The following is a 12683-nucleotide window of genomic DNA, read 5'->3' as shown; positions in this document are numbered from 1 at the left end:
ATTGTTTTGTGTTGGTCTGCCGGCACAAACTGGGACATAAGAATTAGGAGCGGAAGTAACCTGCTCTGCCATTCAGTCAGATCATCGCTGATCTCTCCATGATCTCAAATCCACCTCCCCACCTGTTCCCCATATCCCCTTATCCCTTTTTTAAAATTAGAAATATATCTATCTCCTTCTTGAAACCACTCAACGATTCAGACTCCACCGTGCTATGGGGCAGGGAGTTCCACAAATTCACCACCCTCTGCGAGAAGTAATTCCTCCTCCTCTCAGTTTTAAATCTACCGCCTCTCAACCTATACACTGGGCACAGAAAACAATCCCTGCCATAGAACTGATAGACCCAATGCACACAGTGTTTGCATGGTGCCTAATTTAAATGAAACCAGTGAATGTTGGGGATCACCAGGTGGAGCCAGAAAATCAACAATGGGTGGAATTCTCCCATTCAGTGGCAGGTGTCCAAAAATTGGTTTTACGCCAGTATGCACTTCCTGCAGGATCCTCCACTAATGCCCACCGTGGTGGATCAGGAAACCCACTGGTGACCAACGTGAAATTGATCTGCATCCTGCTAATCGGAGGCAAGTGAAGTCCTGATCGGAATTTTCCCCTGTGCCCAATTCGCTGCAATGCCACTAGTCCAGAACATGTCTGCAACAACATGGTATGCAGAAGTCAGGACTTAGCTGAAGAGTGCTTGGGGTTGCCTCCAGAGCTCAGCATAGAGGATGCCCTGGAACCTGGAACACCACAGCAGTGGATGGCGGGAGCATCTATGGGTGGACTTTCCAGATTCAGTGTCATTGATAAGATACATCTTCCAGCCTCGGAGGGAATCTGGAGGGCTTGGAGATCCATCTTTTTCAGGAGGTCCATCTTTCTTCAACAGTGGACACCTTTTCAAGATGGCACCCTGATATGACAGCGGCACTCGTGCCATTATGCCCACTCCACCCACAGAATACAGCACTTAACCCCGGGTGCATAATTAATTAGGTCAAGGCCAGAACCTATGGCATGGTTTCTCCTCAGTGGGAAACATTCCAGATCCCCGCCCCAGACTCCCCTACAGAACTTGGTCACTGTTGGAAGAATTCCACCCATTGTATTTTAGGTTTGAATTATTGATGTGACCTCAAATTGTTCCAGGATTGTGGGGTGCTGGGGAAGAAGCTGAGCTGGGAAGAGAGGAAAGTGATATCAAAGGGTGATTTGTCGGGAGTGCAAGTGATCCGGGGGGGGGGGGGGGGGAAGAGTGATTAGGAGGAGGGCTGGATTGAGAGAAGCCAAGCAGGGACCAGCAATGTCCTTGGCATTGCAGCAGCATTCCTGCATCTCCAGGCTGCAGATTCAACAATCATTGTTCAGCAGACTAACCTCCTTGGGTGGTGGTCTCCAGCAGTTCTTTTAAGACACATGTAGGACATGTTTCCCTGAATGCAGCCTGCCCAGCACAAGATGTGTTAAGAGCAGCCCAATAAACAGACATTTGTAATGCAAAGAGTCCTGACATCTCTGTTTTGCTTTAGTAGTATTGTGCACATCGGCTGCTCTATCATTTTAGATGTTTTGGCATTCCGTGTCAATAGCATGGGTGCACATCAGCCAATTCCTAATCCTTTGTCTTTAAATGAAGTATTGTGGGACTCAAAAGAATTGGTATAGAAAGTGCAGCTGATTCATCCAGATATACTCACTATTATCCATACAGGAGGTATAAGGGGTGGGAATTTCAGAAGTGCCAAAGATCCCTCCAGGCTTTCTCCTCAAAGGAATAGTGTATACTGGGAGGGTTAGTAAAAGCTGAAGAAAAAGCTGGCTTGCTAAATACAGGAGGAAATTGGAAGATTATGCTTTCTGCTGTAGGCTGGAAGCTGAACTGTAGTCCAAATAAAGATGATGAACATTCTAGAAACAGTTTTAACAGGAATAACAACTTGTATTTAAATACTGCCCATTTACAGCAGTAATATAAAAAAATCCAGGCAGAATCAGCACAAAATATTGGCAAATTTTAAATGAGTTATATCCAAAATTAAGTTTATGCTCTTTTATATAGATTTAAGATTCAGTTTCCAGATAATGCCCCACCCACAAAAGTTGTGCTTATTTTCTTAGCGCTCAAGTAGGTGTATGTTACAAGCTTCTCATATCAAAAAATTAGAACAGACTAGCGCACACCAATGAAATGGTTCTATTCCAATTCTCTTCCCACGTCTGGATAGCACACTAAGGCAGACTTTTGTTTGTTTACATAGCTAGTAATTCCCAGAACAGGTCATTGGTCTGCTGCCATGGGCTTATAACAAGCGTGGCTGACCATTTGTCTCTCCTGTTCTTACTGCCGGCCGCACTCAACCTGTTTGACCGTGTTAGGAACGCACCTTCCTTGGCCATCAAGTCCAAAAACAAATCCTACCACACTATTTCTGATAGCTGTTAAGAATTCCAAGTGAAATACATTTTACATTCTAAAATCAATTCTTGGTCCATGTAGCTCCATGTCTATAATTCAAAATAATTCAATTTTCTGCCAGTCGCACTGAATATATAAGGATAAATAAACACCCTCAAAGTGTTATGCTGGTACATGGATGTATCCTTATGAAATGAGCTTTAAGTATTTTGGCAGTCATTTTAGGTGATAGCCATGTGGAATTTCAAATTACCTAGGAATGATTCATGCTATCATTGGATCCAGCTCCATTTCCCATCACTGACCTCAGTGAATAAGAATTTAGTTTACAAATGTATTTAAAACACTGGTCATAGAAACATATAAATACAGTTGGAAAAGCATTTATTTTCTGCTAGTTTGGTAAGTTCAAGGGAATACTTGCTAAAGTAATGAGAGGTTTTCCAACCTAGGCAAAGCAATTGGTGCCAGGTCTTGTACATCTCAAGATAATATGGGTATAAACCAGACGTCCATTCTGCAGTCACTCACAGACCAAGGCATTAAAATCAACAGCATCAAATCCAAGCTTAGTGAGTACAATTGGTCAGGGCAAACCAATCACTGGCTACTTTACTCAACTGGGACAAGGCGAACCCGCTTTGGTTCAATAATTACTAAATTACTGCCAGGTCGTGAACTACTCTGATTTGGTTTGAGATATTTTTTTTAATTAAACAATTTTCCAAATAGTCCAGTTATAAAAACAACCATGATTATGATTTCACAGGAATATTGTTTAAAACCTGTTTGTATTGCTGGAGTTGAATTTGACAGATCCGTAGGTGAAAGTTGAAGACAGGAACATACACCCAATACTTTCCTTCTGTTTCAGTACTAAACAAATCTTATGTCTTCTGGATGTGTGAAGAGTTAGAAATTTCAGCATTTCAGTTTTTTTTCCGTTGAACCTTACTAGAAAATTAAAACGTAATGTTCGGACAAAGAGGATAGCGATCCCCGTAGTTCAGGTTAAATAAGCATGACTCCGTTCAATCAGATTAAATCAGTGATATAATGTTGCTCACTCATTTCTATTTACGAAGGAAAACAATCCTAAAGCAAAATGATAAACACCATTTGAATCAGAATGCCCCATTGAGAAGGAACGTACAAGCGGGTAGTAATAGAATCACAGAATCCTACAGTGCAGAAGGAGGCCATTCAGCCCATCGAGTCTGCACCGACCACAATCCCACCCAGGCCCTATCCCCATAACCCCATGTATTTAGACTAGCTAATCCCCCTGACACTAAGGAACAATTTAGTATGGCCAATCCACCTAACCCGCACATCTTTGGACTGTGGAAGGAAACCGGAGCACCCAGAGGAAACCCATGCAGACACAAGGAGAACGTGCAAACTCCACACAGACAGTGACCCAAGCCGGGAATCAAATCCGGGTCCCTGGCACTGTGAGGCAGCAGTGCTAACCACTGTGCTACCGTGCTGCCCGCAAGAATTTCTTCTCGCATTGCAACTTCTCGTAGCAAAGTCAGTAAACCGTTCTGTCTCTATATTAGACCGTGCAAATATTTTGACGCTCTGCCAAGCAGGTGTGAAATGTTGGGTAATTTCTGCAGTAAGTTCAGTTCCATTTCTTGACAATGAAGGTCAATGAAAGCCAGCTGCAAATAACAGCCACCTCCTTTTCCTCATCCTCTATCACCTAACCAGCATCCTATAATCCAAGACACAACACAGCAAATATGTGGATTTGTCTCCTGATGAATGTTTGTGTGCATCATTGTGCATCATCGTGGCAGAAGAACCACAAAGAAGCATTGCAACAGAGATTTCAAATAATAAAAGAGAAGAAAATATACAGATTTCACAATAGACTTGTGAAGGCTGTAGATATCTCTTCCTTGTTTCATAACGTATTTCTGTTGACACATATCACATCCATGGGGTCCAAAATTTTCCATCCATTCTTCATTGGAAAATCATAGCTATATTCCCACAACTCTGAGAGAACACTCCCCATTGGAAGCATTGAATCATGAAACCAGTAATCCCTACACCATGACGAGTATAATTGTAATAGCAGCAAATTGTTGTAGTGCATTGGAAGCTGATATAACTCAACTGTTGGTCGCACTGTCCAAATGATTCCATCAAGTTTGATGTGCTACTTTTGTAGTGTTGATGTCCATGAACTTTGATGATAATTTTACTTTTACATTCTCCATGCTAAACTAGAAATGCAAATTTTAGAAATCCTGTATTACTGCAAGGCACGAGGCATTAGGCTGAAGTTAACATTTATATAGAAAAGTATGTTTAGTGTAAATTTCTAATAACTGATCAAGTTATCCAAAATTTTCTGGAACGTTAATCATACTAAGGGTGGAATTTTTCCTTCAGTGAGTTTGGAGATGGGGGTGGGGAGTATTTAGTCAGGCGGGAGGTTGAGGGGTGTGTACCCCACAGCCTTCCCACATCTGCCCCATTAAATCCACAGCAGGAAAATTCATCAACCTTCCTGCCTGATGCTAATTAAGGTCCTTAGTGAGCAATTCAGGCTCATTTAGGGGCCTCGTCCCGAAGGCACTGGTATTGAAACAGTGATGAGTGGCAATTCACCACACGGAATGCCAAAAGTCAATCTTTGGGCTCCCAATATCATGTACCTTGTTGCCTGATTGAGGGGCCTGATTGAGGGGCCTGATATCAGAAAGAGGGGTCCCGTTGAGAGCCCACCCATCTGCATTTTCTTCCAAACCTCTTCTTACTCTCAAGCCTGTGGCCTGGGACCCTCAGTGATCCTAGCCCTCTGGTCGGCGCATTGTTGGTAGCTAATGGACAATGGAAAGCTCATGGCCTTTGGCCGCCAGATGTCCAGAGGTGGAATTTCGAACCCCAGGGTCCTAAATCCCAGGGAAGGCCCATTGTTGGCCAATTAAGTGATTGATGGGTAATTAATACAGCAAGCCTTCCCCATTGTAGCAACACAGGACTCTTGCCTGCCCTCCAGCTGATAGGTGAGACCCCCATCACCTGTATTAAATTTAGTTCTAAATATGGATTTACATGGGAGGCAGAAATTGAATCTTTTGAAAAGAAAAGGAGCCAATATTTCATTGACTGCTGATCAGCAACACTGAATGATGTCATTAAAGAAAGAAATTATTCTGTGTTGTAATAGTAGACAGATATGCAGGAATTTCTTTGTCCCCATTTTGCAAAGTTCTTAACCCATTCTACAGCATATAATGAAATTTTAACCCTTAAATTACTTTAGTTACGTATGTTTAACAAAAATGATCTGTCCAATGTTTTCATGGTTTTTTTCATTTTAAAGTGTGAGATTTAGCCAAATATTTGAAACCTGATTGATCTTAATTGGATTTTAGAATGTGAAGATGCAAATTATTCCAGCACATGTCGCATGTTTTTGACAGCCAGATTCAGAGCTGCATTGGCATAGGACCAAGAGCTGTTCACATGTCTGCTGTCATGCTGATGAATGCTGATATAATTAGATGTGTGGGAGGTGGGTTCAGAGTGAGAGTAGAAAGAGGAAGATAATGGGTGAGATTTTCCACGCAACCCAGCACATGCTTCACAGCAGCAGAGGCATCCCGCCATTGTTAGAATTTCCAGAAAACCCGTGGCGGGGGTATACCGTCAGCAGGACAAGAAGATCTGACCGGTGTGATGGAAAATCTGGCCGTTGTGTCTGACAGTAAGCAGGTCATAGAGTCATAGAGGTTTACAGCATGGAAACAGGCCCTTTGGCCCAATTTGTCCATGCTGCCCTTTTTTTTGAAACCCCTAAGCTAATCCCAATTGCCCGCATTTGGCCCATATCCCTCTATACCCATTGTACCCATGTAACTATCTAAATGCTTTTTAAAAGACAAAATTGTACCCACCTCTACTACTACCTCTGGCAGCTTGTTCCAGACACTCACCACCCTCTTTGTGAAAAAATTGCCCCTCTGGACACTTTTGAATCGCTCCCCTCTCACCTTAAACCTATGCCCTCTAGTTTTAGACTCCCCTACCTTTTGGGAAAAGATATTGACTATCTAGCTGATCTGTGCCCCTCATTATTTTATAGACCTCTATAAGATCACCCCTCAGCCTCCTACGCTCCAAGAAAAAGTCCAGGTCTATCCAGCCTCTTCTTATAATTCAATCCATCAAGTCCTGGTAGCATCCCAGTAAATCTTTTCTGCACTCTTTCTAGTTTAATAATATCCTTTCTATAATAGGGTGACCAGAATTGCACACAGTATTCCAAGTGTGGCCTTACCAATGTCTTGTACAACTTCAACAAGACATTCTAACTCCTGTATTCAATGTTCTGACCGATGAAACCAAGCATGCCGAATGTCTTCTTCACCACTCTGTCCACCTGTGACTCCACTTTCAAGGAGCTATGAACCTGTACCCCTAGATCTCTTTGTTCTGTAACTCTCCCCAATGCCCTACCATTAACTGAATAAGTCCTGCCCTGGTTCAATCTACCAAAATGCTTCACCTCGCATTTGTCTAAATTAAACTCCATCTGCTATTCGTCAGCCCACTGGCCCAATTGATCAAGATCCCGTTGCAATTGGAGATAACTTTCTTCACTGTCCACTATGCCACCAATCTTGGTGTCATCTGCAAACTTACTAACCATGCCTCCTATATTCTCATCCAAATCATTAATACAAATGACAAATAACAGTGGACCCAGCACTGATCCCTGAGGCACACCGCTGGTCGCAGGCCTCCAGTTTGAAAAACCACTCTCTACAACCAGGTAATGTGGAAATTTGGAGGATTGTCACACTTACTGCAAATCACAGAGAAAAGTTCCCTTTCAAACTTCCTGACAGTTGGCAGCGTTGATGGAATGTTTGGTCTGCTACATTCCTCCACAGCAATCGGGGACATATGAAGATGCTCAATTCGTGACTTGTACAGAATATCTTACCTCATCAAAACAAAGTTTGGTATGAGAAAGCAAAATACTAAGTTAGGTAAATATTTTCAATATAAAATGGAAATTCTAATTTCAACTATAACATTAGGGAATAACATTGGAAGATGATAGTTCACTTCACCATAAAAGAGTAAATGTGCAGTAAATGACTCCCAACAGTCCTGCCATTTTGCTTGGTCCTGTATCTGTTCCTTATGGATCTGGACCATAGTGTTTGTAATCTTGTAAATGTACCCACTTACTTGACGGGATGTATTCATTTAATTTTTCCCCTTCTGTACTATAATAGCAATTTTCTGGCACAGTGATAGTATCCCTGTCTCTGAGACAGAAGCTCCATGTCTTATCCCAGGACTTGATGACCAAGGAAGATGCATTCATAACATGGCCAAAAAGGTTAGTTACCAACCTGCAAATTCTTCCAAGACACATCAATGGCAGGTAGTAAGAGTGGGATAGATTCTTGGTCAGCTATGTGTTGGAAAATGTTGGCGCCTCTCCCATCATGATTCATTGCTCAAGGCTGCAACATGCATGTAAATGTGTACGTTGCCGCAAGAACCTGGACTCCTTGATTGATGTGTAACACACCACCACTACCTGTACTATAATAGTGAGACAGACATCTTTCAATAGGTTGGGGGCAACTTTGAGCCTGCACTCTCCTATGGAAATGGTGGCGCGTGCTCAAAATCCAGAGAGTGCGATTTGCGCTGACAAGTTTCTGAGATCCCATCCTCGCTAGTGGAGTGGTGAAACACGCCATGGGACCACAAAAAGCTTATTTGAATACATTAGCATGTCATTAGCGAGTATCTCTACAAGACTCCCCTCCTCTCACCCCCACCCCCCGCCCCCCCACCCCCAGATATTCAGTGGGCACAGGTGTGACAGCACACCGGAGCCATTTACAACCGGTTCGGCTAGATGTGAATGTGTCGTGGGGGCCTCCTTGGGGGCATAAAAGTGAGTATAGCCCCGTGGGGAAGTGGCCTGACAATACCCCTGGCACTGCCCATTGGCACAGGTTGGTACCATGCCCATGCCAACATGGCAGTGCCAACCAGCGCCAGGGGGCTGGTGCTATTGACAGCCTCATGGGGAAGGAGGTGGGATTCATTCAGATTTGATTGTGGGCCGGGAGTAGATGGAGGATCACGGAATGCCTGTGATGACCATTGTGGGGAAGATGAATGGATGCTGGCTGTGACTGGGGTCAGAAGGACCGATAATTGGGCGCAGGGGTAGAGAACTGCCAACTCCAATCGATGGTTCGATGGTGGGGATGGGGGTCCCTGAGACCTCCATGGCAGGGGGGGGAAGGGCGGTATTCAGGCCTGATCGGGGCCCCCTTTAAAGATGTCACTCTGATCTCTGTGCAGTGGGGTTTTGCTGTAGAGTTCGGCCCCCCGCCCCCCGTATGATGGCGTGAAACACGCCCCCTTAATTTTTTTTGGCAGAGTGTCATAAGATCTAGAGAGAAAACTGACCGGTTTCTCTGGAGGGAAAAACACCAGTCTTCTTACTGGAAATAACACTGCTGTTTTTGGTAAGATTCAACATGCTCTTTGACAACACAAGATTGGAGGAGGGAAAAAAAACATACTATTACCAGTTGGAGCTGCAGCAAATGTGACAAAATTGGGAACACCTGTGAACAATAAGAACAAAAAGTTTCTTGCATTTTAAAATGGTTGTCCAGAGGTTTTTATCCGTGCTGCAATTACACGCAATATAGTATACAGTTCGACTTGATCTCAGAGCAATATTTCCTAACCTCAGGTCATGAATGTCTATTTTCCATAAATGTCTTTTCAGTGTGCAGGTGAAATGTTTACGCCTTTAAGAAATGGAAACTGGAAGTCGTATGTTAGTCTTTTGAGACTTGGGGTCAAAGTTGGAGGCAAAAATAATGGATTTGTTTTACTGTCAAAAGGGAAGAATGAGCAAAGTGTGAAACCTTGCGGAACGCATTTATGTACATAAGACTGGAAATGACTTTGTATATTCTTATCAAATAAAAGTTTAATGCACTGACATCAAGTTCCCCTCAATGGAGGTATTAACCCACGTATTTTAACAGCTTAACACATGTATTAAAATAGGAGAGAAATTTGATATAGCTGTGTTAAGCGTTCATATGATAACATCACTCACATTTTAAACTGAGGTTGTTTCAGAAGAAGTTTCTTTCGATGGCGCCTCATCAGAGGTTTAGTTGTGTGTGAAAGCACGATACTAAGAGGTTAGTGCAAAGGAATTCAACAGACACGTAATTGCTGAGGTCACTGAAGTCAAGCTAAAACACCCAACCTGCCAAAATGTACAAATGTTTCATATTGTCAGAAAATGTCAATATCTGTACTAAACACACATTTAAAGTTTACAAAAAATTAGATATTCATCAGCCAATTTATTGAGTGTCTGCGCCCATAATTTTAAAATTATAGATACAGCCCCAATCTGTGATTTCAAGATGGTGGATTTGATATCAGCCACTGGGATGTTTTCATTTGTGCTTTTTGTGGGTTGATTTTAACTTCATCCTTCATACAAAAAAAAGTCGTAAAGACTGCTGCTCTAAACTGTTCAGCAATAGCAAATTGAAAGGAATGCAGCAAGATCAGACGGTCCGTTCACCCTCTTCCTACTTCCCAAGCCTCAGGAGTTATACTTTTGAGAGAAAAACAGCTCAAATCATTAATGCTATTGTCATAATTATGAGTGTCCTTCACATCCCTGAAGGAGAACACATCATCTTCAAAAGGAATATGTGGGACTTTGGTGGCTGGAAGATTAGGTACTGCACCAAGCATGAATTGAATTATACAAATAATCTTTTTTGAAAGTCCCCTGAACTTTTGTTTAAAGTAAATGCCAACAGTGAATGCACAACCTCAAGCTAAAGGAACGATCCTTTAAAACAGAAACAAGGAGGAATTTCTTCAGCCAGAGAGTGGTGAATCTGTGGAACTCTTTGCCACAGAAGGCTGTGGAGGCCAGATCATTGAGTGTCTTTAAGACAGAGATAGATAGGTTCTTGATTGATAAGGGGTTACGGGGAAAAGGCAGGAGAATGGGGATGAGAAAAAAATCAACCGTGATTGAATGGTGAAGCAGACTCACTGGACTGAGTGGCCTAATTCTGCTCCTATGTCGTATGGTCTTATGGGCAAGCATTTGGGGAAGAGACTGTTATAAGCAGCACTGGCCAAAGCTGCAGTGAGTAGAAATCCAGTTGCACTTTTCTGTCAAGGAACAACATAGGTGGAGCGATAGATGCAATGTTTTTACAATGTTGAATAAACACATTGCTCCTTCTCTGTCTGACTTCGGTGGACTGAGGTACTTACAAAGATGTATTTTGTCTGCTTTTGTCTTAAAGCTGAATGCTGAGCTGGAACAGTGTGAAAAAGAAAGTTCAGAACTTCAGGACTACGCGAACACCATCTTACAGCAGATTGCGGACCACTGCCCTGACATCCTTGAACTGGTAGTCAATGCCTTAGAAGAATCCTCGTGAGACCTCGTGCCTGGACATCAGTGCTGAGCTAAGAAATGAGCAATGTTGCTGCCGTTTTTTAATATTTGTATTTTTTCTTGCTTTACAATTTATTATGGTTACGTGACATTGGCCACACTCATTGCAGTGAATTGTTCTATGCAACTTTTGGTTAAAAAAAAGAGTAATGCACCAAATTTGACTGTTTCTACTGAAAGCTATAGATGCTAAAATAACTATAAGCTCCCAAATTGTAAATTCAAAAGAAGTTGTGAGTATAGAAATTTCTTAACTCTCCTGGGAACTCTTAAGCTTCATATTATTGATACTAAAAATTTCTCTATTTGGCACACACAAACCAGAATGTCCTTAGTAGTACTCAAATTGGTTAAACAGTGTACATCAAACCTTTCTTGAAGATGGTCAGATTCTATTTGAGATCTCATTGCGTGTAGATGAGACAGTGATACAACACTTCACATCTCTCTGAGACTTCAGGCAGCCATTTTTTTAAAAAGCTGCAAAGGAGCAAAGAAAAATGGATTAAAACAACAATAATAGACTGATCTTGTTGTAAGCTAGGGAAATTGAGGACTGCAACCCGATTGAAGTATGGACCTATGGCTTCATCTTTCAAATCAAGCTGAATGTCCTTGGTTCCCTGGAACAGGGATTGGTGCTAACTTTTTCATCCTTTAAATTAATTGTGCCTGCTCCAAATTCCCCAGTAGAAGCCATTGTCCATTATTTTTACCAGATCCCACAAAGGACCTAGACACTAAATTTGATATTTGTAAACTTTTTCAGATTTCTATAGGGTTAATGCTATGCACAAACACACTCTCTTTGGTGAGGATTTTACAATTGACCTGTTAGAACACTGAATTGTGTTGATATTGCTAATAATCATGGTACATAACTTTAGAAATTCATGGCTGTAAATTTCTAAACAAACACTACACAGGTTTGCTTTCTTTAGAGAGTGGAATCTCCATTGTCTGCCATAACACCAGATCATGAAAATTGGTAGATAATAAAGAATCTCCAATTTTACTTTAAACCTAGGTTGCAAATATAAGTACGGTGAAAATAGCATGAATTGAATTTCATGTTACATGGTCTACTCATTAGGAACTAGTCTTAGTGCACTGTGGTATGTGATTTCTTTGTGCAAGCAATTGACCTGTGAAACTTCTAACAAGTAATAGGGAAGAATATAATTGGAATGTGGATGATGGAGCTTGCACTGCATAGGATAAATACACTTGTAACATAAATTCTGCATAGATCCACACAGCAAAAATATTTAAAAGCACAGCACTGCCAATTCTTTACTGCTCAGTCCATATATGAAACATTGAATTTGTGAACAGCATCCCTCTCCCTAGCATTACACTTGAAAACATTTATCTCCAATGCAACATTACAAATTCAAGTACCAGAACAATTGATGCTCTTTCATGACATGGTTTTAGTTGTGCAACAGAGTGCATCTGCAATAGGTCACATCTTTCTTGAAATGAAGTGCATTAAAACAGATAGTTGTTTGAATATCCAGTCTTTTAAAGTGCAACTGTGACCAAGAGAACAACTTATTTATCACTATTTCCTAGAATTCCTTTGAAAGAGACGTGTTGGAGAGGAAAACTATCATGGAAAAATATCTGAAATAATTTGGCAATTGAAGGAATTTCAGAAATGATTGAAACATGTTTCCAGCTGTGATAAATCTACAACAAATTATTGAAAACAAAAAGGTCTGTTTTTAAAAGCTGTGAAAT

At 41.6% G+C, this 12683-nt stretch overlaps 1 protein-coding gene across 2 annotated transcripts in view; it reads left to right on the top strand.

Moving 5' to 3' along the window:
- The window catches only part of erc1b (ELKS/RAB6-interacting/CAST family member 1b), a 788812-nt gene extending 777380 nt beyond the window's left edge, over positions 1-11432 (top strand). For both annotated transcript variants that reach the window (XM_078220074.1, XM_078220073.1), the window contains one exon: positions 10786-11432. In XM_078220074.1, coding sequence (XP_078076200.1) covers positions 10786-10923 — 138 coding nt within the window. In that variant the 3' untranslated portion in view covers positions 10924-11432. The remainder of the gene's footprint in view (positions 1-10785) is intronic.
- Positions 11433-12683: the final 1251 nt, after the last annotated feature.

The sequence above is a fragment of the Mustelus asterias genome, chromosome 9 (assembly GCF_964213995.1).
Source record: "Mustelus asterias chromosome 9, sMusAst1.hap1.1, whole genome shotgun sequence".
Classification (NCBI taxonomy): domain Eukaryota; kingdom Metazoa; phylum Chordata; class Chondrichthyes; order Carcharhiniformes; family Triakidae; genus Mustelus; species Mustelus asterias.
This window is presented reverse-complemented; position numbering and strand designations above follow the sequence as displayed.